At 45.3% G+C, this 27,576-nt stretch overlaps 1 protein-coding gene across 1 annotated transcript in view; it reads right to left on the reverse strand.

Annotated features, from left to right (window-relative positions):
• Positions 1–1,057: 1,057 nt before the first annotated feature.
• The window catches only part of LOC135909298 (proton-coupled zinc antiporter SLC30A5-like), a 49,980-nt gene continuing 23,461 nt past the window's right edge, over positions 1,058–27,576 (reverse strand). The window contains exons 10-16 of the mRNA XM_065441240.1: positions 26,243–26,454; positions 25,753–25,910; positions 21,852–21,981; positions 18,336–18,483; positions 13,434–13,663; positions 4,277–4,405; positions 1,058–1,370 (exon numbers count right to left, since the gene is read on the reverse strand). Of these exons, the coding sequence (XP_065297312.1) occupies positions 1,185–1,370; positions 4,277–4,405; positions 13,434–13,663; positions 18,336–18,483; positions 21,852–21,981; positions 25,753–25,910; positions 26,243–26,454 (1,193 nt within the window). The 3' untranslated portion in view covers positions 1,058–1,184. The remainder of the gene's footprint in view (positions 1,371–4,276; positions 4,406–13,433; positions 13,664–18,335; positions 18,484–21,851; positions 21,982–25,752; positions 25,911–26,242; positions 26,455–27,576) is intronic.

Raw genomic sequence — 27,576 nt, forward strand, 5'->3', positions numbered from 1 at the left:
GGGATGGGAAAGGCAGGGAGGTAAGATTCTGGTTTGATACCCTGCCCTGGGAGAAGGGCAGGGGGAAATGAAAGACGGGAGGAACAGCGGAGAGAGAAAGTAAACTAATGGAAAAAATATATAGCGAAGGTCATGAATGTCCATGAGAATTACAGTCGAGAGCAATGCATGCATCTATGGCTTAATGAATTAAGGAAAAAAAGGCCTCTGCTACCTAATGGGTAGTGCACCAGGCTTGTATACTGTGGAACAATGGTTTGATTCCACCACAGAACAGGCATGTTAAAATTTCTTGAAAAGACTGTAAATGAGGCAAGATAGGAATCTACCTACCTATCGCAATGTACCTGGTATATAGAATATGTTTGCGAGACGGGAACCTGTCTACCTACTGCTTTGCACCTGATACTATAAAGAATTTGTTTTGCATTAAAAAAATGTCATAGTAATATTGACACGGGATCCAAAAGTGGAAATGCAGCGCCTTTCAACTGCGCCGCCTGCTGTCATGTATAGCGGCCTTTTACAGATCACTCCAGTAACACGCTCGAGCAACAAGTGTAATGCCGGAAGATGCAACTCATTCCAGTACCGTCACCCCTTCCCAACAGAGGCCCAAAAACCAGACTTTATAACAAATATGGCCAATAAACATACGAGCCTGTTCGAGCTACTATTGTATATGTAATGCCGACGAGACGTGCGACATGGTCTTTCACGACGCAAATTTGCTATATCTAAGATTTCTGTCTACAAGCATGCCCACGTGTTTTTTTTTTTCTTTTTTTCAGAGCAGAGCAGAGCCGTGCAACAAGCCCAGCTCTGCTCTGTGTGTTATTTCCCTGCACAACACTCCGGGCACTACAGCGCTCATGTAGTGCCTGTATGCACACAACGGTCGCTTTGTCACGTACACAGCATGTCTATATTTTTACATGCTTCTCTAAAGCACAAATTAGAAGTATGGCATCTAAATATGCAATTCCCATGCACTGCACCAACATAATTTCACGAACTGTGCAAATGTAGTTTGCTACAATGGACGTTAAAGCTCAGCTACAGTATTACAACATAATTTTATTAGGCGATCACTATGCACCAGTTCCACTGTACAAAACAATAGGGTCCATAGGGTCCATTAGGCACACGCTGCTTAAGTTGCGATGTGGGTCCCCTGCATGGAATTATATCGACTTCACAATACACAGAGACAAGGCACCATTGGAGGCCTGATGCGCCGCTGACCTAAGGAGCGCATTGCTGTAGTAGTTTGTACTAGCGCGAAGGCCGGACATATGCTGGAAGAATTCTTCCTTTTCCACTTGAACTGTGAAGTGCTGCATACCCAGTTCCTTGAACAGCGATGTCACCTGTGTGAAGAGCGAGATAAAGTCACCACAAGGGAAACAATTAATTTCACTCTTTTCTTCAGGCACATTCACTTGACTTTTTTCCATTTGCAAGGCAATGGCATGATACAGAGAGAGTAGCATAGAGCCAAAGGAGCTCCCATGACGGTGCAAGTCATGTGCATTCCTTTAGCTCTGTAGTATATAGTGTTTTCAAGCGTGGTGTTCCCACAATATAAAGCTTTGCATTATCCATAAAGTTATTAGTGTTAACAGATTACTGCAGCCGTAGAAGGCAGTAGCAACGCTGGCAGTGACATCTCCTAATGCTTTGTCAAACTACAATGCGTTTGAAATGCTCTTGTGTTGCAAGAATGCCCTTGTTGAATAAGCATCATAAAATGACTGCACATTAACGATTACAGTGAAACCTCGTTAAACCGTAGTTGGCTGGAGCTCGGAAAATGTATGTACTAAACGGTAGTACTGCTTAACCGAAATAGCATGAGATCGCTCACTTAAAAACGGAACTCGGAGAGAGTGTGATGAAAGGGCGAAAAAACATGCAGTATTTATTTACTTCGCGCGACAAAAGTGGTATTTTCGTTTGATGCCACGGCGGCCTAGCAGTGACGACGGCAGCCTCAAACTTACTGAAGCTGCGAGCCAGCTTTTCAACCAGCCCCCTCTTCTCGGCAAACACTCGCATTGCAGATTCCTCGTTGGCATTGCATATGCTCCGTGTGTGGGCGCAATAGCGTTGAGAAAGTCGCGCGGCACCTTTTCATTGTGGGGTGCTGTTCTTATCACGACGATTGCATTGGTGCAGCTTCTGGCACTATTGGGCCTGAATTGCCCGTGCTGTCGCTTTCCGTGTCATCCTTATCACTGTCACTAGGCGACACTTCGGCAAAACAGAGGCAACGATGGCGAAGAGCGAACCTCGCAGACAACATCTCTTCGCGGTCACAGCAGCGCTGCCAAGCAAATTCTTCACATCCGAAATACCACACACCGTAGTCAACAGCGGACCCACGTCGCGTGCCAGCGCCGACTTCTTGTCACTTTCGGCAGCACGAATGATGTCTCATTTTTCTTCTATGCTGAGCACTCGGCGCCTTTTTTATCCGAGCTTCAGCATGACGCGGGTCCTCGCTTGCACGACGCCACAACACTCTCTGGGATGGCACCGAAATGATGTTGATGTTGATTTGGCTTCACACCACATCAACCGTTGGAGGCTGTTGTTCAGATCCCTGAGGCTTGTTGTTCTGCCGGGCTGCCCGATGGATACGACGCACCGCCATGCTTGCGCGACAAAAAGTGGAAACACTACGTGTTAACCAGCACATACGCAATTACCTGGTACGGTTTAAGCGGATACAAAACACATTATGCTCAATGGCCACTGAGTCGGGGATTTGACTCTACTACTTTTAAAACGAAACTACAGTTTAAGCGGGTATGGGTTAACGAGGTTTTACTGTACGTTGCTACCGACGCTTTACACCAGCACTTATGTAGAATATGGTAGGTCACTGTACTATTAGCTTTGCGTGCTCTCTGGTTAAACTCTGTGCCCTTGAGATGTCGCTACCAGTGCCGTTTTCGGTAACCCGGTAATTATCAAATGGTAATACGTTAACAACAAGTTGAAACAATAATATATTATGTAAGGAAGCTTCCGCAAGCTGTTGGGACTGCCAATCTGTCTCTGTGAGGCATTCATCACACTGACTCGAAGAAATATTAAAAAGGCGGGAAACAAACAAACAAAAAGGCCTTGGTTGCAATCTGATAGCTAAAGATCTCGTAACATTTGCGTGTCTTCCAGTAACTCTTCAATCCAAACTTCCCACAGCCTGCCGCATTTCAGACTTTGAAGCAAATAACTTTTACTTCCATCACCATTCCCATATGCACCGACGTCACACAAGCTGCTTCTGTCACCGTTCTCTCCATCGGCCTTGTCTATAAGTTGTTTCCACCAGCCACGGCAATGCAAGTAGTCCTTGTATAATGACAAGAGTGGTGAGTCGGCAAAAAGCAGCACGTAGGCGTGCCCTGACCGTGGGTATTTAACCTAATGTGCACCAAATGTCTGATAAACCGAATAGTACTTATAAAAAATTTGACTTACTTGAATATTCGAACCTCAAACCTAACTGCTCAAAGAGTTATTCAATTTGCATTTGCATGTTCTAGTATTCCCACAGCCCTGGTAAAAAGCACTCGGTGCATTATGACAGAGTTATATGATGACAGGCTTTTCCACACAAGTCTTTGTTCTCACAAAAGCCTACCATCATGGAATGCTACCAACTCGCCAAAACCAGTACCCTGCAAAGTTACAGTTGGGCTTTTCAAAACAGCACAGGAAAGTGACACCATGGGCGTGATCGAGAGTTCGCTGTTCGGAGCATGCGTTCAGTTTCGTTGCACGCATGATTGGCCTAGGCCATGCCGAATGCCGAATGTGGACAAAGTTGGTGCAGCATAGGCCAATCCCAAGTGGTGAGACTCAATGTGCGCTCTGAACAACGATCTCTGACTGTACTCTACATGTTGTGCTTATAGTGAGAAAGAGAGAGCGAGAGCGAAAAAAATTAAATTATGGGGTTTTACATGCCAAAACCACAATTTCATCATGTGGCACACAGTAGTGGAGGACTCCGGAATAATTTGGACTACCAGGGGTTCTTTAATGTGCACCTAAATCTAAGTACACGGGTGTTTTCGCATTTCACCTCCACTGAAATGCAGCTGCTGTGGCCGGGATTTGATCCTATGACTTCATTCTCAGCAGCCCAACACCCGAGCCAAAGAAAGAGAGAGATTACTTCTTTAGCAATGATATGACTTAAGGTTGTTACATACAATGAACAGTACATATACAGGACCGACACATACGAAACAGATGTGGCTACCTGACTGAGCACTTTCTGGGAGCTGGCATCCTTGGCAATTTGTACATGCAGGGAGCCAGCCAGCACATCACCGGTGTGGTACCAGAAGTGCTCGTTGCGATATGACAAGACACCTTCAATCTTCAAGACCTGGAAAAAATATATATATAGTCACAAATATGCGATTAAGAAGAAACCACTTTTATGCACGTTCGACAGCTAACAGTGCTTCAAGATACTGATACCCCAGCTCTATGAGATAAAAGTGTAAATGCTGTCCCTAACAGAAACCTCTGGAGAAAGACTTCATCAACCAAGGTTAGCGAGAAGGGAAAAGACATGAGGGAAAGGTTAAAGAGCCCTGAGGGACTGTTATGATGCGCATGCTTCAGGATGGGTGCTTGAGCTAAACAGTAAAGCAACATGAAAGACATGAATGAAAGGAGGACCTAAAACACGTAGGCACTGTCTCCTCAAAGAACATAATTTTAAGGCTGGAACAAAAGAGTGAATACACAAAGAAGGAAAACACCAATTGGCTGGCTGATAAAAAAGAAAGTATATAAAAAAATTCACCAATGATCACGATACTCCCTAATGCGAATTTTGGTGCAGCTGATTAGGTGTTTGGAATTTGCGATATATTGTGGGAAAGAATTTGATTCTGAACATCTGGGGTGCGATCTTGTACGCGTTCCAAAATAGAACGGAGGCGGTCCGTTCCCCCGAGCCGCACACGACTGGTCAATTTGAACCGTGACGAACGACATGACGTCAATTGTGACGTGATATCTGCTGTCAATCAGTCCGTGTCCTCTGCTATCGGACGAACGCTACGGAACGGCCCGCCTTTTTCGTGACATAAAGAACGGACCGCCTCCGTTCGACTTTGGAACGCGTACAAGATCGCACCCCTGGCTACTCTCAGCGGTAGGGCCGAGTCTCTGCTCAGGCAGCTCGTTTAACGGCAGCGGCAGATGAAGCATTCCCACCAGTTGCATCGCTCATTGTTCAGAAAGAAAGCGTGAACACACAAAGCGTATTCTCTAATGGCGATGGCACATGTGAAGTAGCACATATGCAGTGGGCCTGAAGCTGACACCAACGCTTTGTTTCCCCATATACGGTGGACGCGCTCGCTGCAAGCCTGGTTACCACCGTGAAGCACGTCTCGTGTGACACTCTGCTTTCCTCCTCATCCTTTTACCATACTCTCCTCCTCCACTTTCCTCCTCATGCTTCCGCTGCACCCTCCTCCTCCGCTTTCCTCCTCGCTCTCACCGTCTTTCATCCCCCGCAGCGCTTCGCATACGCTCTTTCATCCTTCACTGTGCTTGTGTACTTGGTAATGCCAAGCGACATCAATACAGAGTTTCACACAATAATTTCTAGAGGGAACTCTGGTGCTAGTGTTTATGGGAGCTGCAGTCGGGGTGGTTCAGCCAGCATGGGAATTGTGGGAAGTACATGGATTTGTCTAAACTTTGTCCTTCTGGCTTCAAACGGCTTCGTAACTTTGTAAACTCATAATTTTCAATAAAGTACTGTGTAATAAATAAAGAAACATTATTAAAACTGCCCGACGGCATGATTTGACAGCCATTTACTGTTACCACCAGGCTAAAGAAGGAGACGACCCCCGCGGCCCCTTTGCACCCGCTTGTTCACGTAACCTCCAAACTAGGTGCGCGGGAAGACGGCGTGCATCAAACCACCATTCTTCTTGGTTCATCTTTGTATGCTTTCCCTTGAATCCACAGCACATGGCGCACAGGACATGACAGGCTCTTGTACTTGGATTTTATACGAGATCCTGCGGCGACGGCGGAAATTTGCCTGAGTAACAGGACCCTGTTGCGATGAAAAGTTGCTGAAAATGCAATGGGAATACATGAGCGCATGTCACCGCTCACCAGCAGGGTAAGCTCAAGTGCGAGTTGAGGCGTGCGCACTTTCATCATGACAAAGCAGTTTTGCGGCATGTGCACTAGCATGGGCACACAGACATTTAGCCCTATATACACTCTCTTGTTTCCTGATATTCACCTACCTAAAGTGAGCTAACCTGGCCACAAAATAATTTCTCGATATCATGCTCATGCGAAGCGCTGGTGGCACACTTACTTGTACTAGAAAAACTAGTTAATATGTCAAATTCAGGAGTTTCAGTTGCCAAAACCTTGATATGATCACGAGGTACGCCATAGTAAGGGAGTCTGGATTAATTTTGACGATGCAGGTTTAATGCGTACCCAATGCACGACACACGGACGTTTTTGCATGTGGCCCCTATCGAAATGTGGCCTGCTAACGCTAAAAGCGAAGATCATGTGGCCTGCTAACGCTAGACTTCATCACAGCTCTGCAGTTGGTTGCAGGAGCTCGAGACTGTGGCTTTCTTCTCACTCTTTCGACATACCCTCCTCCTCCAGTTTTCACCTCTTGGTTACACAGTGCCCTCATCCTCTGCTTTCCTCCTCGTGTCTTTCATCCCCTGCAGCACTCTACACTTGCTTTCATCTGTTGTGGCGCTCGTTTGCTCGGTTACACCAACGCTGACACTTGCCGTAGGAATGGGCGCCGAAGAGCTGCGCTCTAAACCTTGCCTGTACCCAGATCCCTCTTTACTGAAAAAGTGCAGTGCTTTGCCACACAACTGTGTCACAATAACTTTTGTTTGTAGCCGTGGCTGGGTTTCAAGATATAAGATGCAATACAACTAAACCACAAAGCTTGTTTCCGAAGAAGGTGCAGCGGCAGACAGAAACAGTGCAGAAGACCGGGCTGGATTCCAGTGAATTTTTTGCGACAGACTTCTTGAAGCCTCTTCCCACATAAAAACGTTTTTTTGTTTTTACATGTTTCACATGTAAACAGACTGTTTTTACATGTTTCACGTAAACAGACACATGTAAACATGTTTCAAGTCATCTCTCAGGCAGGTAAGTGCGTATTTCTGGCATTCAGGTAAGCCGTAGTACTGCATAGCACAGACTTTCTTTGTGTCCCCATCAAGTACGTTTTAACAAAGTTCCACTGTAATACACAATATAGTTTGTTGCTTTCTTCAACAAGAACAGTAAGAGTGCTATATAGGAATTCCTGGTATCATATTTTTTAGAAATGAAAAGCACGAATAATGAGGAGGAGGAATAAACTTTATTAGTAGAAATGAGCCGACGGTAAAATCGTCCGAGGTGGGCGGCTTCCCTAGTCCAGGATGCCGTGGGCCTGAGCTGATAACTTGGCCCTGCTCACCAGGCGATGCTGGTCTTCAGGGCTCGAGCTTGTCAGCTGGGCCTCCCACTGCTCGACGGTTGGTCCGGTGATGGGCGGTGTCGATGGGTTTTGCTGACATTCCCATACCATGTGGTAGAGGGTATTGGGCCTAGAGCAGAAAGCGCATTTGTGGGTATAGCTCGTAGGGTACATCGCGTGTAGCAGGGTGCCGTGCGGGAATGTGCCGGTCTGTAGTTTTCGGAACATCACCGCCTCTTCTCTTGTCAGCTGGGGATGCGGGGGTGGATAGATCCTCCTACTCAGCCTGTAGTGGCTCAGGATATCGGCGTATCTTTTCGGGACGCTATCTTGTTGGTCTACCGGTGCTCGTGAACCTGGTGGGATAGCCCGGAGAATGTGATCTCGGGCAGCGGCATTAGCCGCTACATTACCCGCCAGGGACTCGTGTCCCGGGGCCCAGACAATGTACAGTTCAGGAAAATTGTCTCGTTTTTCGAGGATGCTCAGGGCTTGTTTGGAAATGCGGCCCTTTTGGTAATTTCTACATGCTGTTTGCGAGTCGGTGATGATTGTGATTAGTTCTTCCTCTCGCTGGCCCGTAGTGGCCGCCAGGGCTATCGCCGTTTCTTCCGCGCAGTCGATGTCTGTAGTGTTTACCGAGGCCGCAGCTACCTCTTGTCCTTGGCCGTTGATCACGCTGATAGCGTGGGCCGCTCTGTTCTTGTACTTTGCCGCGTCGGTGTATCGTACTTCTCCTTGTTTTGGTCCTTCGTAGGCCTTACGTAGAGCTTTCACTCTCGCTCGCCTCCTTTCTCTGTGGTATTCAGGGTGCATGTTTCTCGGGATGCTGGCCACCGTGATCTTCTCCCTCAGGGGTAGAGGAACCCGCTGTTTTGTAGACTCATATTCGACTGGGTAGCCCAGTCTTATTAGCATGTCCCTACCCGTGCTGGTGAGCTTGAGTCGCTCTATCTGGCTGGTCTTGTGGGCCTCTACAAGTTCCTCCCAAGTATTGTGTATGCCCAGGCTGAGCAGCTTCTCCGTCGACGTCGTCGGTGGAAGCCCCAGGGCCAGCTTGTAGGTTTTTCGTATTAGGGTGTTCAATCTGTCTCTCTCGCTGTTCTTGAGACCCAGGTACGGGGTGCCGTAAGTGACTCTGCTGATTATCAGGGCTTGTATTAATCTGATTGTGTCCTGCTCTTTCAGGCCGTGCTTTTTGTTTGTCACTCTTCGCACCAAGTGCGCGACTTGGATAACTGTCGCTTGCAGTTTTTTAATGGCGGCGAGACCGGCACCGTCCTTCTGGAAAGTGAGGCCCAGAATACGAAGAGTGTCCACCTTGGGTATGTTGACTCCATTTAGTGTCAACGTTGGGTCAGGTGTGTCCTGCGGAGGCCGCCCTCTTGTCCTCTTTTTGAGGATCAGGAGCTCCGACTTTTCCGGCGCGCATGAAAGACCGCAGTGGTGTAGATAATGCTCGGTCCTGTCGATGGCTTCCTGCAGGGCGTCTTGTTGTTCGCCCGCCGATCCCGTGCACGTCCACATGGTCAGGTCGTCTGCATACATTGCGTGACGGATACCCCTGATGTTCTCCAAGAGGTTCGGCAATCCCCTCATCGCTATATTGAACAGCAACGGGGAGATCACCGACCCCTGGGGGGTTCCTTTCTGCGGTACTGGGAACTTCTCGGTCCTGAGATTCCCCAGGCCTATGGTCGCCGTTCTACCCGTCAGGAAGTCCCGGACGTAGTTGTATGTCCGCCGTCCGCAGTTGGTATGTTGTAGGCTGTTTAGCACTGCTTCGTGTGAGACGTTGTCGAAGGCTCCCTTCACGTCGAGTGCCAGGATGGCACTCTTGTGGCATGTGCTGAGGCCATCGATGACTTCTTCTTTAAGCTGAAGTAGAATGTCCTGGGTGGAGAGGTTAGGCCGGAAACCGAACATAGTGTTCGGCAGGTGCCCACCTTCTTCCAGGTAGGGCGAGAGACGATTGTGGACCATGTGCTCGAAGAGTTTTCCCGCGCATGACGTAAGAGAGATCGGACGCAGGTTCTGTAGGTTGATGGGCTTGCCGGGTTTCGGGATCATCGTTACGTCCGCGTGCTTCCAGGAAGCCGGTATACTGCCCGTCTCCCAGCTTTCATTGATATACTTTAACAAACTCTCCGTCGCCCCGTCGTCCAGGTTACGGAGGGTCTTGTTGTTAATTTTATCCCTGCCGGGCGTCGTGTTTCTTGTGAGATTTCTTATGGCTGCCACGATCTCCGACTTGGTGAAAGGCTGGTCTAAATCCGGATTGGGTTCCCCCTCGTACTCCGGGTGAATGACTGGCTGCGTCTTCCGTTGTTGCTCGTCTCCGATGTATTTCGCAGTGATGGCTTCGAGCGCTTCTTCTTCGGTTCCCTGGAAGTTGTGTATAAGTCTTTGTATGTGTTGCCCCGTGACAGTTTTTGATTCCGTCTTCGCCAGAAGGGTCTTTAAAATGGCCCAGGTCTTTCGGTTGCTGAGGGTTCCCTGTAACTGGTCGCACACTTGATTCCAGTTCTGACGTCCGAGTTTTTCAGCATACTCCTCCGCCTGCCGCGAGATTGCGGCAATGCGGATCTTGAGTTTGCGGTTTCTCTTCTGCTTCTTCCATCTCTTCAAAAGTCCTCGCCTGGCCTCCCAGAGGTGAAGTAGGTGTGGGTCGACTTCGGGATTGTCCGCAGTGAGTTGGATGGTCTTTGTGTACTTGGTAACCAAGTCCATCACGTTCTTGGTCCACTCCTCGATGTTCTCTAGGCTGCTGGGGTGTTCATCTTTGCGGAAAGCAGGCCAGTCTGTAATTTTGGCTTGACCTAATCTCACAGGGGTTTTGTGGTGCATGATTTCGGTCTGGATGATATGATGGTCGCTGCCCAGAGTCTCGTCCAGTCTCGACCACTCGACTTGCCTGAAGCCAGTGGAGAAGGTCAGGTCTGGGCTGGTGTCTCTGGAGACACTGTTGCCGATTCTAGTTGGTATTAGAGGATCGGTCCACAACGTCAGCTGGTGGTGTTGTGCCGCGTTGTGCACGTCCATACCCTTCTTGTTGGTTGATCGGTAGCCCCAAGCCACGTGTGGAGCGTTAAAGTCGCCCACCACGAGAAGTTTCTGACCGTCGGTGACTTTCTTCACTTCTCTCAGTAACTTGTCCAAGTCCTTTAGTGTGTCGCGCGGAGGACTGTATACATTCAGGATGTAGAGGCTCTGCAGGGTTTTCTTGGGAGGAACCAGCTCAATCAGAGTGTGCTCGATTCTGTGGTTGATTTCGTGCTGCTGCGTCGTGTAGTGCTTCTTGATGAGGACGGCGGTCCTGGTCCTTCCTTGGGCAATGTGCGTTTTGTAGCCACGCATCGTAATATTATTTGTCTCTGTTTCCTGTAACGCGATGACGTCAGGTTGGTGTAGGGTGCATAGGTGAAGTAAATTTTGCCGTTTCCGATTTATTCCTCTGCAATTCCACTGCCAAATTTTGAGGGTTTCGGTCGCTTCTTTCTTCTTTGCTATTTTATTCGCCATCTTGGCTTCCCAGAGTCTCGTTCATCTGGGCTTCTCTGATGGGATATTTTGGCTTTTTCCTTGCCTGCTCTTTTTCCCTTTCTAGGATGGAGATGCGTTGGTTGAGCTCGTTGCCCATCTGGGTGATCTCCTGGCGGAGCGTTTGTAAGGCTGCTTGGACGGTGGCTGCCACAGACTTGCTTATGGTGTCGACGGCCTGAGCCAGTTCGGCTCGGAATTCATTTCTCAGTTCGGTCTTGTCTTCGGTTCGGGCCTTGTTCACCTTGTACTCTATTCCCGATTCTAGGTCCTCTATCGGGGGAGTATGTTCCCTCGGCGGCGTTGGCGTTATGGTCGATGTCTGCTGTTTTTGCAATTGCTCAATGAGATGTTGGAGCTTCCTCTCCAGGGCTTGTTCCCTGGCCTGAGCTCTTTTGTCCCGTTCCTCCTGACGTCCTTCTTGCTCTTCTAGACGCTTCATGAGATCTTCATTCCGCTTCATCAGGTCGGCGTTTTGCCTTCTGAGGGAGGCGATGGTTTCCTCGTATCTCGAATTTCGCTCTTGTGTCGGCAGTGAGGGAAATTGGTCGGTTGTCGACTTGGAACTGGCTATCACTTCCGCCCAGCTGATCTTCTGCTGTTCTTGCTGTGGCTTACTTGTTCGATATTCCGAGGAGCTTGAACTTGTCTCCCTTGTTATAGGTGGTTGTCGGCCTCTTGATTTACTTCTCTCCCTCACGTACAGGGGTGGGGGTCTTGGCTTGAGCCTTTTCTCGCACTCCTTGCTTGCCGTCTCGTGAGGTAGCCCACATAGTTTGCACTGCAACTGGCAATCATGATCTGTTTGTGGGTTCTCCACCCCGCACCTGTTGCAAATGTGTTTGTCTGGGTTGGGGCATACGTCCTGCCGGTGGCCGATTTCTCCGCAGGCCTTGCAATACTGTACCGATCTGCGGTATGGGCGGCAACGTGTGTACGAGCCGGCCACCTTCACATAGAAAGGGATGTGCGGACCTTCGAAGGTGATAACTGCTGAGGTGGATTTGCCGAGCATCCTCGCATGCAGGATGCCACAGTTGTTGGCTGCCAGCAGTTCCGCAAGTCGTTTCTCCGTCGTACACGCAGTGATGCCGTGCACGACTCCACGTACTGTTCCTGGGAGCGGTTTGATGTACGGCGTCATCTCGTATGTGGCCGCCCCAAGTTCGATGCCGTTGATGGAACCGAGTTTCAGTGCGTAGTCCTCGTCTGCGGTGCTGGCAATTATCAGGTTCTGCTTCCACTGCGTTTGGATGGTTACGTTCGCGCAAAATTCTTTGAAAGGGGAACCACTTGCCCTTGCAAGTCCTTCGGTGATCTTCTCGTCCGGCCAGCTTGACAGTTTCATGCCGGTTCTTGGTCGGTATACCACCTTGTAATCATTCTCTGGCAGCGGCGGCGTCACGCGTCGCGGCGGTGGCTTGCCGTTGGTTCGGCTTCCCTGATCTTGCTGCCGTTGGTGGTTGCTGGTGGCTTGCATGCTTGCTTCTACTCTCGGGTTGCTCCTCGCGCTCAGTCCTCCTTGCTGGTTCTGGGGGTTTCCTTGCTTTCCTCTCTCTTGTATGCGGTCCTCGTTCGGCGCCTTCTTGTTTTTTCTTGCCTTGATTGCTTGGAACCATGGGCCAGCTTGACTCAGCGTCTTGCCGCTGTTCTCATCGAATTCCATGTTGCTCTGGACCGCTGTGGAGTCTTGGCTATTGTTCTCTATGTCCATTTCGTGAGCGCTGCCGTTCGTTTCCCCTGCCATTCTCGGTGCTCGCGAGGCCTCGCGGGCCCGCTCCTGGGGCGCGTGCGGCGTTCGGAGAACGGTGTTCGAATATGCCGAGGTGCTCGTTGCTCGGTGCGTCAAGGTAAACAAATCCACTCACCGTGGTAATTCTGGCGACTTTCGATGCCGATTGCCTTGTTGAGTTCAGTGGCACAAAATCGTGAAGGTTGGTTAAGGTTAACCGCAATAACTCACGATAAAAGCAGCAGCCCATGCGAAGCGCGTCCGCTCCACTCGGCCCCCTGGTGCTTTAATGAGCTTTAAAAATATATGTACTTTTAATTTTTGGGAATATTTAATGATAGTTAGGGGTTAAACTCATTAGAATCTGCATTTGTACAATGGCCATAGCACTCATGCCAATGCTGTTTCACGCAAACAACACCTTGACCGAAGCCACTGGCATTTGTACACTACATTGCCTAATACTAAACTACAATGCACCCAAGTCAGTGCTAGACGGCACAATGAATGAATGCACACTCTGTACATGCTCTTTCATTTGAAAAGCCCTTTTAACTGTGTACTACTGTGACCCGAGGAGTACTGTCTAAGAACAAGCAGTTTATACTGAAGACTACATACAACAAAACAATGGTGACTGCTTCTTACTTTGCTTAGTACAGACGGCAGCTTCTTGCCTTCAAGCTGACAGGGCGTCCTCAGCACTAAGATCATGGAGGAATGCTTGAGAAGAGGCAGCACGCTGACAAAGATGAGCACGGCGATAAACACAGAACACAAGGGGTCCGCCACGAGCAATCCAAACTGGTCAATAAGCAGAGATGATACAATCACACCAACACTGCCTAAAGTGTCAGCTAGAATGTGGAGGAAAACGCCTGCAAACAGACAAATAAGAACATAAGATGTGGTAACTGATGACTGGGTGCAACGTTTACGAGCTCCAAAAATCTGCATATGTCCTGCATGAGCGTGAGTATCCGCAATGTTGCACTGGCAGAGAAAGCAAAGGGCCAGTACTGGTCTGCCCAATAACTGACAATTTGGACCACTTCTTATAGTGACACTAAAGGCAAATATTAAGTACAAGTGGACTGTTAAAATAGCATTCCAGAAATCTTGCAGTGCTTATTTCATGCCAGGAAAAGACTTAGTTTAAGAGAAAATTGAATTTGAAGGGTTCGCATACCTCTAGTGCAAATCAAATGCCCTACCCCGAGTGGGAAGTAGTAACATTGCATATGCCTTCACTGCCCTTTACTGCTGTCGGTAAGTAAAACGGTGCCTGAGAGATGGCGCTATGGTTTCTTGCACAAAACGCAAAAGCAAGGCCAGAAACTGAGCCAAGACTGGGCTGACAGGGCTGAAAGTGTGAAAGAGGAAGGGAAAGCACGTGCCAAACCATAACACTATTTACGATGTTCACTGTCATGGGCCTCATTCTCTGCTACTTGTAGTTTGTGTAAGTTTCATGAGCCAGCAAAACCAGGGCAGCACTATGTGATAACAAACCGCTGAGATGTGAAAGTGCAGATGGCAGAGGGTTGAGTGAAAGCAAAACCTGTTGACTGGCCGCATCACTGTCAAAGGTAATTTCAATTTTTTCTAGGATCGAATAGAACTAGGCAAGTAGCATTTTCTTTGATATTATAATGCAATGGAATGATATATTGCTATGAGTGATTGAGTAATTGTGACAGAATTAAAATGAGGAGTCGCTACATCATCAGGCTAGTACTAAATGTCCCGGTGGAATCTCAAATCGTGTCTTGCATTTACGTCAATTTATCAATTTATAAAGCTCTGTTCTGGATAATATTGATGCCTTAGATGTCCTCAAGCATTAAAGGGACCTTGAAACGATTCTGACGATATTGTACAAACGTACTGAGTTGTTAGAGTAGGTCCTTCTGATCATTAATTGATGCATCTAAGTGCTCTGCATAAAGCACATAATTTATTATAGGGTTTTAAATTTGTACATCATTGCCGATCGCAGCACACTGCTCGGCAGAATTTTCAGCCGCCCCTACTCATAAGACGTAAATCACCCAATTGACGTCAGTAGGGAGAGCTATCCGATTGGCTGCCCAGGGCGCATCATCGATAATTTTTTCACCTTTATGGTGAACAAATGATGTTCGTAATAGTTGGAATGTTAGTTAATTTGTTTCTATAAAAAGAAAATAGCAGAAAGAGAGTGCACAAGAACAATTTCTCACTACTGTTAAGCACTTCCGGCGCACAGCAAGCGTCATCTGCTAGTGTTACAACATGCTCCATTTTGACGAGAGCTCCTTGGTCAGAGTTGGTCTCAGCCTATAAGCGAGCACAATGATTTGACTTTGTTGCGTTGTGGGCTGCAAACGTAGCGACTGGCAATATGTCAAGCTGCTACATTGCATCCCTCTGCAAGGCAGCAGATGAGCAGACTGGCTGCAGCGCATCGGACTGCTGCTATCCGATCGGCACCAGGATTCGCGCGTTTGTGGCCGTCACTTTACACCGGAGGATTACTACCTGAATAGTGTTTCGTGAATCGGTATTTGAGTAAACACAAGCATAAGGGGACAGGGCCTGGCCGTTTGACCGTGCTGTTTAACAGGATGAGCAGAAGCACAAATGTGAATGGTCTGCACAGTACAGCCACCTGATGGCACAGAGCTCAGCCATACACAGTAACAGTAACGAAATGTATTCTTCTTTGCTGCTGGTGTAAATTTTTCGTAGGAGTGTAATTATCAACACATTGTTTCTGTAAATGTTTAAAATGTTTTACACTTGGTTAGAGCAATATCAGCGCTTTGTTTGGCTTGTTGAGCTCTGCACCAACAAGTGGCTGGACCGTGCTGACTGAGCAGGCCGCTCACGTACACCCGGCCATAAAAGTTTAATGACCATGAGATCTCAGAAAACATTTAATTCCAAGGCAGTCTGTCTGTAGCAGTAGCTAGTAAAACTGTATATGATAATGTTGTTAGCATATTACAGTGAAGGCCTGAAATGCGAATACCAGGCTGCGTTGTAAGGCTGCAGAGGTATTCAGCATTTTCTCAGACTTCATGGTCCATAGTATTTTGCGGCCGGGTGTACGTCTACGCTAAAGTTCCTTTATCGGCTTGAGTTTATGCCTCCAGCCATCTGTCGAAACACCCAGCTTGCCTGTGGTTACCGGAATACCAGACACATTCAGCGCTGCGACAAAATGCTCGCAACGCACACTGCTTTGATAGCTCTCGCTTAGGGTCGACTGCCAAGCAGCTGGCGGAGAGTTTGGAGAGGCTTTGCAAGTCGCTCCTAGAGAACCAGAAGTTGACGACACGATGTGCCATCATGACGCTGAGCCAGTGAAGACGGAGCTTAGCCTCGATCACTTGGCGAACAAGATGAGGAGAAAATGCATGACTATGGAGGCGGGTAACTTGTAACCGTCCGCAGTTCTCTTAATATTAGACGCTTCACACAAATTGTGGTGCGAATGATTAACTTTAGCTGTACCCTACACATCTACAAAATTTGTCCGAGCTGCTTCAGGGGCCCTCTAATCTACCACTTTGACTTGACTTAATATTTGCCTTCACTGCCCTTTTAAGTCATGACACATTGCCAAACCACGAAATGAGTTTTACAGTGAAAGCTCGTTAATTTGAACTTCAATAATTCGAATTTATGGATAATTCGAACTGTACCATTTGGTCCGGCCAAGCTCCACAGAAGTCTATGTATAAAAAAGTCCGTTAATTCGAACGCGAGAAGGTTTCTTCACGGATAATTCGAACTACGCTCGCCTGGCACACGGCCAGAGAAACGCGCCTACTGCCTACACACAAGGCTGTATTGCCTCCGAAACGGAGAGAACGGCGAGAGAAGGCAAAATCGGAAAAAAAATCTAACCGACGCGGGGTCAGCCAGAAGGCAGCGGCGGCTGCCGCCTCTCCATTCTACGTAACCACCGAGACTTCTTGCCCGTTGCGAATCTCGGAGGCTTTGCAAATCTTGTACAGCTGCTAATGTTGTGCGGAGATGGCACGGCAAGCGCCAAAACACAGCGAACCAAGTACATCGCAGCTGCGCTTGCAATCAAGAACCAACGAATCAGGGCCTTCGCCACCTTCACATGTTCAGCGTCTTTGTCTTGGCAGTCTTCATCGGTTGTGCACCTCTGTTTTCAGCTTAGGAGGTATCGGCCGTCGCGATACATTGTGATGGTGTTAAGCCTCGGCTAACGTTCGTTTTGGTGGACATCGGTGGTGTGGCACAGTCGGACCCAGAGCTTCTACTTCAAGATGGCGTGTGCCCGCGGCACACGCCATCACTTTTTGACACGGCAAATTTCTGACATGCCCTACTGCTTCCAAATCGCAGTGTACTGTTGCTCTCCTTCACTTTCGTTAGTTCGAACTTTCGTTAATTCGAACTGAAGCGGCTTCCCCTTGCGGTTCGAATTAATGAGCTTTTACTGTAATGAGAAATTTGAAGCATGTGCATATGCGAAATTGTGAAGAAATAGAGACAGTAAATGTGATACCTGTACATCTTTATAGGCAGCCTAGTGCAACAATGTTGCAAAGATTTATCGTCTTCATCATTGCTTCTGTATTTTTGACATCGCTGCATATATACACCTGACCACAAAGCTTTGGAACACAGAAGGTATGAAAAAGTGTCATATCCTCGCAGCTTCAGCATTCATGCTGGATTTGATTGGCGCAATGTGAGTTTCGCTTGATGAAGCACACAGTGTGCCTTTTCATCTTGGTATGTATGCACTAGCTATGCTGAAACAATATGCAATTTTTTTTCAGAGTCAGTGCTCCAAAATCTTCTGTAGATAGTAGTACCTCCAGCTCTTTAAAAGTTTCCTTGGTATAGTATTACTATATACAACAATGTCATCTTCTTTACGTGTTGTGCAGGTTGTTTACTAAATTCTAGAAAAGTATGCCTCCAGTCTGACTGTGTCATCAAATTAACCTTCCAGCAACTACACACTAGTACTGGCAAGAAATGTGGCACTTTACAAAGGCAGCATTAAAAAAAGAAAGATAAACATATCCACAGCAATGGCTCTGAATCACGTATTATGGTACTGAAAGGTCTAGTCAGCATTTGTATCTATGACATTCGAGCACTACACTATGCTCCTGAACATTGCATCTGAACAAGCAAGCTCACAGGATAAATTTTTCCTAAATGGCTCTCAGGATAAAATAAAAAATTGCAGTAATTTGCACAACGACAAATGTAAATTGAGGCCAGCTTCAAATCAACGCTTTCGATTCAATCACTACCAATTATGAATGTGCCTTCCACCACCATTGAATATTTTCGCCACCTCATTATTCGCATGCCCAATTATACAGCTTGCTTCATTGAAGTTCCACATGAATCCTCCATCTGTGCAGTATCAATGTCGAGCTACATCACTCTCTAAGAACTTGTGCCTGTTGCTAAGAGATTTAAGCAGTATAAGTGTAGCAATAAGTGACTGCATTTCAAACTTAGTCTCATTCAATGCAAAGATGAAATGAACAAAGTGATGCAGCTTACCTTGCAAATTTGTATTGGCACCCATATGACTATGTCCATGACTCTGAGCATGACTATGGCTGTGGCTAGCACCATGACTGTGTGAGTGAGTGTGACGAAAGACAATGATTCCTATGAGGTTCACAATGAGACCAGCAATGGAAACAGTCTGAAAAAAAGTAAGGGTAGGGGCCGGGAAACTCTTAATAACAGTATACATCTACTACTAAAACACAGGGAATGTACAGACACACTCAATTACATCGAAGTTCTAACTTATATATAGAACAATTTCTAAATGTGGAAAGGCTGCAACAAGAATACATAAAACACACAGCTACAGTGAGGTGGAGTAGATTTTAATGAAGAGAAAGGAGGAGAGGTCGGCCTGGAGGGCATGTCTCTAGCCTGCTACACCTCACTGGGGAAACGGGAAATACAGGGAAAGGTAGGTGGCGGGTGATTATGCTATGGTACAATGAGACACTATATACACGTTGTCAAATATGCAGATGCGCACTGTAGACGCAATACACGCAAGAGTAATATTGTCCATGCAAAAAGTAATCTTAATTGTCACAAAAAGTTATTGCGCAAACACATTTCGCACTGACTGCACATCTCACAGGCTCTAGAGGCGACCGCCTAAACCACTCTCACTTAGAAAGTTCAAAAGTGATTTTATGGCACGTTGAGCACAGTCAACACTCCATCACGTGCCCAAAAGCTTTTCTTCCGAAAAGGGGTGGGAGTCCAAGCAGTCAACAGTAGACTTGAGTGTTCTTTGTTCGGCCGCATATTGAGGGCACACGCAAAGTACGTGAGCTATTGTTTCGGGAGTGTGACAGAGGCTACAGTCAGGGTCCTGTGCTTCTCCAATCTTGTAAAGGTATCGGTGGGTGTATGCCACACCCAGCCATTGTTGAGCCCAACACTCGTTTTCAAGGAATTCAAGGAGCATATTTATTTTCAAGGAGTTTTAAAACCCTTTGAATCTATTTTTCCAGATTCAAGGGTTTTGAAGGATTTCAAGGAGGTGTATGAGCCCTGCAGCTACATCGAATGAATATAGTACCCGCACACACTGTAATTAACTCCTTACACTGCCAAACACTTTTGTAAGTTGGCTTCTCTGCCCTGATAACCATTTACCACGCCAACCACAGAGGCAAAAGCAAAGAAACTTCTTCTTTCTATAACGATGTGCACTGAGCCCAAATTTCCAGCACAGCAGTTGAGCAACAAGCCATGCCATGTCAACAGCCCCTAAAAAAAAATGTTTCATTCATCGACCAGAGTGCAAGTGTTCATACTCACTGGCCCACTGATACACAAGATGGCATCAGAATTCTCACCTAACATTCAATCAGCAATTCCCCTGAAAATGCAACTTCTATCCAAAAAGGAGAAAAGGCATTAGATTAACTCATTACTGATGCTACTAGGTGCACTGTCTCACAGTGTAGTACTCTCCACCAAGGAAGGGCAGCACGTTTTCAGGAGCTTTCAGACCAATTTTCATGTGACGACATGAATTGAAATTGGGCTTCTACATTTCCGAGCTTTCTTCAGATGAGTCTATGCTTAAAAAGTTAGGAAATCATGCAGATGCAATGTATATGATGAAATCTATGTGAAGCGATGCTTTAGTGAAACCGTTAATTAAATACTATATATTTAAATGCAATAAGCAAAATTCTATTTATTTTCATTGTATGCACTAATGTGCAATCTCACACAATGTCTAAGTTTGTACACTGCACAGGTCACAACTTTATTATCATGCAAAGTTTGTGTTTACTCACTACACCATTCGCAAGCTGTGCCAAAATGCAAACACCAATTCTGGAGGTTGCACACTGTGAGATGTTGACACAGCGATGTCACGAAGTCAAAGGCAATATATAATGCTTGTTGAGGAAAGAATGGTGATGAGTGGTGTGTGTATGGAGAAGTATGACATGTAGATAAATACATTTAAAGAGGCCCTGAAAAAAAAAAACAAGGCATACGAATAGTGTTGGATAAGAGGCGCGATGAGCTTCAATGCAGCTTCAACACGTACAGCCATCACCCTAACTAGTACATGTGACCTGTACAACCACATTAACAGAAAGCATTCCATGATGGTTTGTGGCCCATTACTACATTAGCCAGGGGCAAATTTTCGTCACGGCCACACCATGCACACTGCCTTGGTCATTAGGCCTAATCGGTGCACAATTGATGCTGCTTTGTCAGGTGACGGCAACTACAATTGTTCGCTAAAATTGCTTTTGATTTACACAGTGGGTGCGAAAGTGTCATGTGAGAAGATTGCTGATTGCACGGCTGCATTCATTCATATGGGTGGACGGTGGACTGGTGAAGAAAGGCCGAGAGGGCATCGCGCAAGCTTCCTGTGACCCTCTCAATGTTAAAATATTTGACAGGAGGCAAATCACACTGAACCTGACAATTAAAAGGCCCCTGCTCTACCGCTGGTGCTGACTGTGGCCAACCTGCACAGTACCAATGATAGCTACATGCGAAGCGGTGATTGAGTCAGGTGATGTGCGGTCTGCACTTTCGTCTGTCATGAAGATTGCCTTATGATAACCCACCTGCCATAAAGATTGCAAAGCCCTTCTGTATATTGAAGGACAAGCGGAAAGAAAAACTTTCTATGTAATAAAAGATTGCCATAATACACAGGTTCACTGTTGAACTAAAAGCCTGACTGGTATTCAGTACAACATTACATCACTACTTCTTTAGTTTCAGAGGTTAAAAAGAAAGACATCACTTCATTCTATTCAACTAACATTCTAGTATTGATAAAAAAATATTTCCAAGACCTTTATACTAGAACTGAGCTGTAATCAGTGCTGGTATACTAATTTACATTTATATACCCAAATTACTGATAGCTTGCTACATTCTTGTTATGTAATGCTAGGAGATCATTATGTTTTTTTGCCCAAAGTTTGTCAGCATTATAGTTCGTGATACATTTTTCTGATGTTCAATATTTGGCCTTTTTTAATTGATTAGATTCAATATTCTATTTGAAATTTACTATTCGGTATTTGCAAACCCCTAATGATTAGTTAGAAAAGTGTTTTAGGGCCCCTTTAATGATTCTGTACCCCTTGCATTACAGTGGCCCATGCCCAGTGGTCCAAGAACGGGGTGGTCCAAATAAGAAAATTAGGAAAATCAAAGAAGATATTCATTATCATGCACTACTATATTATTAGACATGCAGGCTGCACAGACAGATACCTATGAGCATACATTATACGTACAAATCTTATGTCATGATTTATGGTATCATTGCTCAGAGCAGAGATGTGTTTACTGGCACTACTTCATCGGTCCCATATACACAACCTACATGGGATAACACAACAGCTACATGGAAAACCCATGGGAAGAAGCCAAGCAAGGTTTGCTTTAAAAAGTATGAAATATTTCCAAAGAAGCATGCTAAAATTTGTGAAATAGATGCCCAGAGTAACATTAACATAGGTTAATATAGCCGATAGAACAACATACCAGGAGACGTTCAGTCTTGATTTGTGGAGGGTCAAAAAGCCTTGTTATGGCTTCGCTGAACACCATAAAAGCAATGACAACAAGAAACAGGCCATTCATAAAACCTGACAGGACCTCCACACGGCCGTACCTGGAAGCATAAAATTAAACCAATGTAAGTCAGTTTCAGCCAAACAGTATAAAATGACTGCCAAGTCCAGAGCATAGAAATAAATGGAGATATTGATACAGGCCTTTCTATTTGTTTAGTAAATAAAAGATTGCTTATCAGGTCAGAAAATAAAAGCAAGAAGCAAAAAAAGAATTACATTCATACATATACAGAGGCCACAAATAAACTTTTGCAAAAGTGAATTTCAGTGCATAAAAATATATATCATGATAACACATGTAAGACAGTGAAGACAATCACCAAATTAGTTTACATTCATAAAGTAAATTCTCGACACCCTATTTTAATTAATTTTGTGGCAATAGGTCAATGCTAATTAGAATGGAAAATGAAGGTCTAATAGATTTTAAAAAATTGAATTCGAAGCTTCATAGCAACACAAGTGGCTGGGAAAATATATGCTGCACAAGGACATCAAGAGTAGCACTGACTGAAAGAGTAGAAAATTTAATGATGTATTGGCTCCCATACGGGAGCTTTGGCAACAACAAAACCAGGGATACAGACAGTATTCAAGTATGCTTCAGCATGTTTCTTTCATTTACGTACAATGCGTGCATCATGCTCAGGATGTACAGGGATTCCAGATGCAGGCATGATGAAAGCTCTTTCCCATTATCCACGAAAAATTGGCCCGACAGACAATCAACTAGTATGATCAAGTTCCGAATTTTCCAGTATTAGGACTCTGACAGGAGTGATAAAGTTGATCCAAATATCTGTCGAACTGTATTAAAAAAGAAGTAGAAAAAATAGCAAAACACCCGTAGCTTATTTTTGCAGTATATTGCCCGATTTTAAATCACCTTCAACTCGAACACATGGTTACTTTTTACGAGCTCAAATAAATAAAACTGATGCAAGTTATGCAAGAAATTACGCCAGAGCTCCTAAACAAAGCAGAAATATAACACACATTCGTGTTTTTCTTATTAGCGAAAGAAATCTAGCATGTCTCTGATTCTGAAAATAAGAAAAATAGAAAGCAAGCAAACCTTAACTTCACAAAATGGAAATTTATTTGCCCTTAATCATCATGACTCTCAGAAAGCACTCTATTGCTGTCATCAACTACAACATGTCATCCTTGATGCCGTACATTGTGCACTTGATAATCTACATTTATCAAACGACTCCGCAACAATTGTAAATAGGATGGTAGCCCGCGCCTAGACGAACCCTTCGCCAATTTGTCCTCCAATGCGTGCAATTCATGGGAACGCCAAAAACATGAGGTGCAACTTGTTGCCGCCAGCTTAGCATGTAAAATAAATTATCTTTTGAATTAGTTTTTGCAATCAGACTGAAAGCAGCATGTCATCATCATCATCATAGAGTTTCTCACAATACTATGTAGAGGGAAATCTGGCGCTGCTGCACTTTTGTATGCATGCGAATGCCGGGATGTGGTGGCTTCGGATTGGCATCATTCTCGGAGAGCCAGTACACTGTCAAGACGTGTCTGGCTAGCACTTATTCATATGCCACAATAGTTCATTATGTACTAAAACAGCATAGAAAAAGCTGTTCTGACTTTATTGCTACAAAAAAATTTGTTTAATTTAGTCAGAGGGACTTGTGCTCGGATGTACAATTAATATGAAACTTAAAAAAGTATTGGCAGGCTGGAAATGTTGGAGGACACACGACAAGGTCCACACTTACATTGCAACAGTTTGTTGTCTGCTCTTGCTTCTCTTTGCTTGATTATACATTAAAGGAGAGTAAACTGCATTGAAAGATTTAATATGGGAGAATGAAAACCTTCTATGAAGATTTTACTTGAAGAACGCATTATCTGTGCATCCGTATCTACGTTTTAGACGAAGCCTTGCTCAACACCAGCCAACACAAGCCTCGCACACCCATATATCGTCATTCCCATGATGGCACAGCAGCAGTTAGGAAACTCTCACAGACTGTGGTGCCAGATTTCTCTCTAAGTAAAATTGTGAGAAACTCTATGACCGTTGTGATGCTACACAAGAACTTGCTTTGTGATGGCAATGGCAATGAAGCTGGCTATACTGGCCCTGACTGCAGGCTGTTGTAAAAGCCGCGAACATGGGCTTTGTTTTTCATGCCATTGCACTACACAGGCAATTTTGGGAACAATTTTCTTCGAAAAGGTAGTGCTCATAGGAATCCATTAAATACTGTAATCATTCATCGATATCGTCTTTGCTGAAAAATTTTCGTAGGGCGGGCCAAAAATAGGCATTTTCAGAAAAAGACAATGTGTGTTTGATGTGTCTTAAGCACTGCCAAGACAGAAGTGGCCACCATTGGGGTCTGGGGTCAGGCATGCGTGTGCTTACCAGTAAAGTTTGAATTATTTGGCAAAGGTCAATTTGGGGATCAAAATAATGGAATTTCGGGCCCATAGAAATGTATATAAGGGTGTTGGCCCGGACTTAGTCAGGACAAACTTAAACAAAAGATTGAATTAAACAGATACAAATTAACGAAAACCTACTGTTGTATGAATTCATCCTTTCTTCATTACATATAACTGGCTTAAGATGAGCAAATTTTATAATTATACAAACTGCTGCTGTTAAAATAAATGATTAACTACCCCCAGATCCTCACCACTTTATGCCGTACATAAAAAGCAAATGCTTTTGCCAAGAAAATGTGTCAATTCAGGACGGTCTACGCTCGCATAGGAAAGTACCTGCACTACTATCCTGCAAAAACTCACATTAACTTTAGCACTTCCACTTGATGTGCATCTAAATTTGAAAAGTGAACTTGTTGCATGACCGAACTCCTTTTATGATTGAACTGAATGGCATGTATAATTTCTATCCTTGACATGTCTGCATTGTGAAATTAATGTCTACCAAGTCTGACATATTGATATTGATAAGCTATTGATAGTGCATTTTGAAGTGCTATAAATATTTGAAGTGCATGCTGGCAAGAATACGTGCGGTCTTACCTCAAGTTTCCTGTGGTTCAAGGGTACTTGAGTTCAAAACTAATCGAAATTAGTGAGAACCAACAGCTAGGACACCAATAAGCAATGTGGCTAAAGTTTCATTACTACGTGGGCAGGTACAGCTGAGCGTGAGTGAGCAGATGGTGGTAGGTTTTCTATGGAAGTGTGCACATAATTCTTATTGAAATTTCAAATGCAGATTTTTGCTTAGTTTAGCCTGTTTAGTAAACTCCATCAATAAATATACAGTGACAATAGGAAGAACCACACTGATCCAAACAACCTTCTTGATTGATGTCAGTATCGACCAACAGCAGTCGTCTAAGGGAATTTTGCATCCACCGATATATGCAAGCTGCTGGCAGCTTCAGAATGGGTGAAGAGAAGGCCTCGTTTGAAAGGAAAGTGTTTTAGAAAAAGAGGACCTTGTGCTCTGCTTGTGAGCTGCTCCACACACTGCACACGAATACAAAATTTGGCTGAGAAGTTTACAGCTGTGTATGCTAGCCGTAGACTGGGTTTCTTCACTAAAGCCAAGGAGTGGTTCAGGACCCTTTAAAAGTAAATGTACCTGCTGCGGTTTTATCAGCTTTTTTCTCTGCATTGCGTAATGTCCACACTGTTTTAAGGTGTTTACTGGCACGCTATTTCTTAGGTTTTGCGTTTTCACTATATCTAGTAACATTCAGTGCTGCCTATGGGGCCTCCAAGTGTCCACAAGTTTTCTGTGTAAAGTTTTTTTCCATTGGGAGACCCCACCTAATGACTTAAAGACAAAGTCTCACCCAAATGGGAATGTCCGTGTGGCACTGCGTCTTGCCAGCAAGGCAGCTGCAAGGCCCATAACCAGGGCAGAACAGTCAAAAAGCATGTGGAAACCGTCTGAGATGAGCCCGAGGGAGTTTGTCCACATGCCATACAACAGCTCCACACCCGTGAACATCTGGCATGAAACATGGGGACGCACAAGGGGTAATCAAGAAGAACAGAAACACACATCCATGCAAAACAAGTGTAAACAGGTAAGGTAGCTGCTAACTATGAGACCAGAAATAATTAGGCAGGGAAGTGTGTTACAGATTGAATCTGTGGATTCCAAGTTATCATAACTCCACCGCATGCTCTTTGGTCTGGGACTTTGGCTCAAAGAATAAAAAAGGAGTTTAACTCTGCCTGATCTTAATTTCCAAGAGTAAATTATATTGCAATTGTAAGGAAACATGTGTAACACGTGCCCCCTTATCTATGATGATTGCAAGAAAAAGGTGAAGTTACTAGATTGATGCAGAGGAAGTAGAATATCCGCCTTGAGTCCGACTCCTTCATGATCTGCATCAATCCAGACCGGAGCACAGATAGCATGGAGTAGCCTGGCCCCATGTGAAAAGCATCCCCATTGAAATGGTAGAGGGGGTCGCCATCACTGGAGTAGCCTACCAAGGTACCCTTGGTGCCCTTCAGGTCGGGTGAACTCAGAATCAGTGTGGCTGTTAGGAAAGAAAGAATGGTAAAAAGCTAATTACCAGTTGCAGAGCAGTTGAAAGAAGTAGACGCCAGTCAAGGTGAGAGATTAAAAAGGCTTAAAACATATGCTAAGCAAACAGATATGTCAGTACAACAGCTATTTCAATGAACTGAACAGTTTGATTTCCTAGGTCATATGGAAAGTAACTAAAACAATGACACTTTTATTAAAGGCAACCTTTTTACTTTTTTCTGGTTGGCATGAGGAGCAAACTATTATGCCTGGTAGGTACTATTTGAGAATGGTCCTGAGCCTATGAGAGAGTGCCCTGCGCAACCCATTTCCTCATTTGTGAGTGTTGGTTATGTGCTACATCTTCTGCTCTCCCAGCAAGGCCATTACATCGTTGCGAGTTTCTAAAGATGCTTGTTACTAGTTTCCTTACTTCGCATCTTACCCGCCATGCTAGATCAGTGGCTATAGCGCTGCACTGCTGAGCTTGAGGCCGTGGGTCCAATCATAGCCGCAGCAGCTGCATTTTGACGGGGGCGAAGAGCAAGAATGCGTGCGCACTTAGATTTAGGTGCACGTTAAAGAAGCCCAAATGGTCAAAATTAATCCAGAGACTACCACTATGGGGTGCCTCATAATCAAACCATTTCGGGCATTAAAATCTCAGAACTTAATTAGTCAATTTTTTGTTTGCAGCTTATGCATAAAGCTAATCTTGTTCATACACATTCAGTCCCCTTCAGAATGCAGCTACTGCCACCAAGAATTGTACCCATTATCTCACGCTCACAGCAAAACAGCCTGGCCACTGACGCAGCCCAGTGGGTATGAGGCATACTAAATACCAGCCACTGTGGCCTGAATGCAAAGTAAGATTCAACTCACTGAGAAACTATAAGCCTCACAGCTAACTGCAGATTTCAGTTCACTGTCTCGTGAGTCCCCCAGTCAAGCATAATAAATTTCACAGCAACACCTGAAAGTGCCAAATCTGCAATAATTAACGCAATGTTGATTCTATGGCACAATTAGGCAAAGGACATCTCGAAACTTTGGCTAGTCTTGTGATTTATGCCACATAGATATGAGATCAAACGAAATCAGCCTCAATTCAAGAGGTACCTAATATTAT

This window comes from Dermacentor albipictus, chromosome 1 (assembly GCF_038994185.2).
Source record: "Dermacentor albipictus isolate Rhodes 1998 colony chromosome 1, USDA_Dalb.pri_finalv2, whole genome shotgun sequence".
Classification (NCBI taxonomy): domain Eukaryota; kingdom Metazoa; phylum Arthropoda; class Arachnida; order Ixodida; family Ixodidae; genus Dermacentor; species Dermacentor albipictus.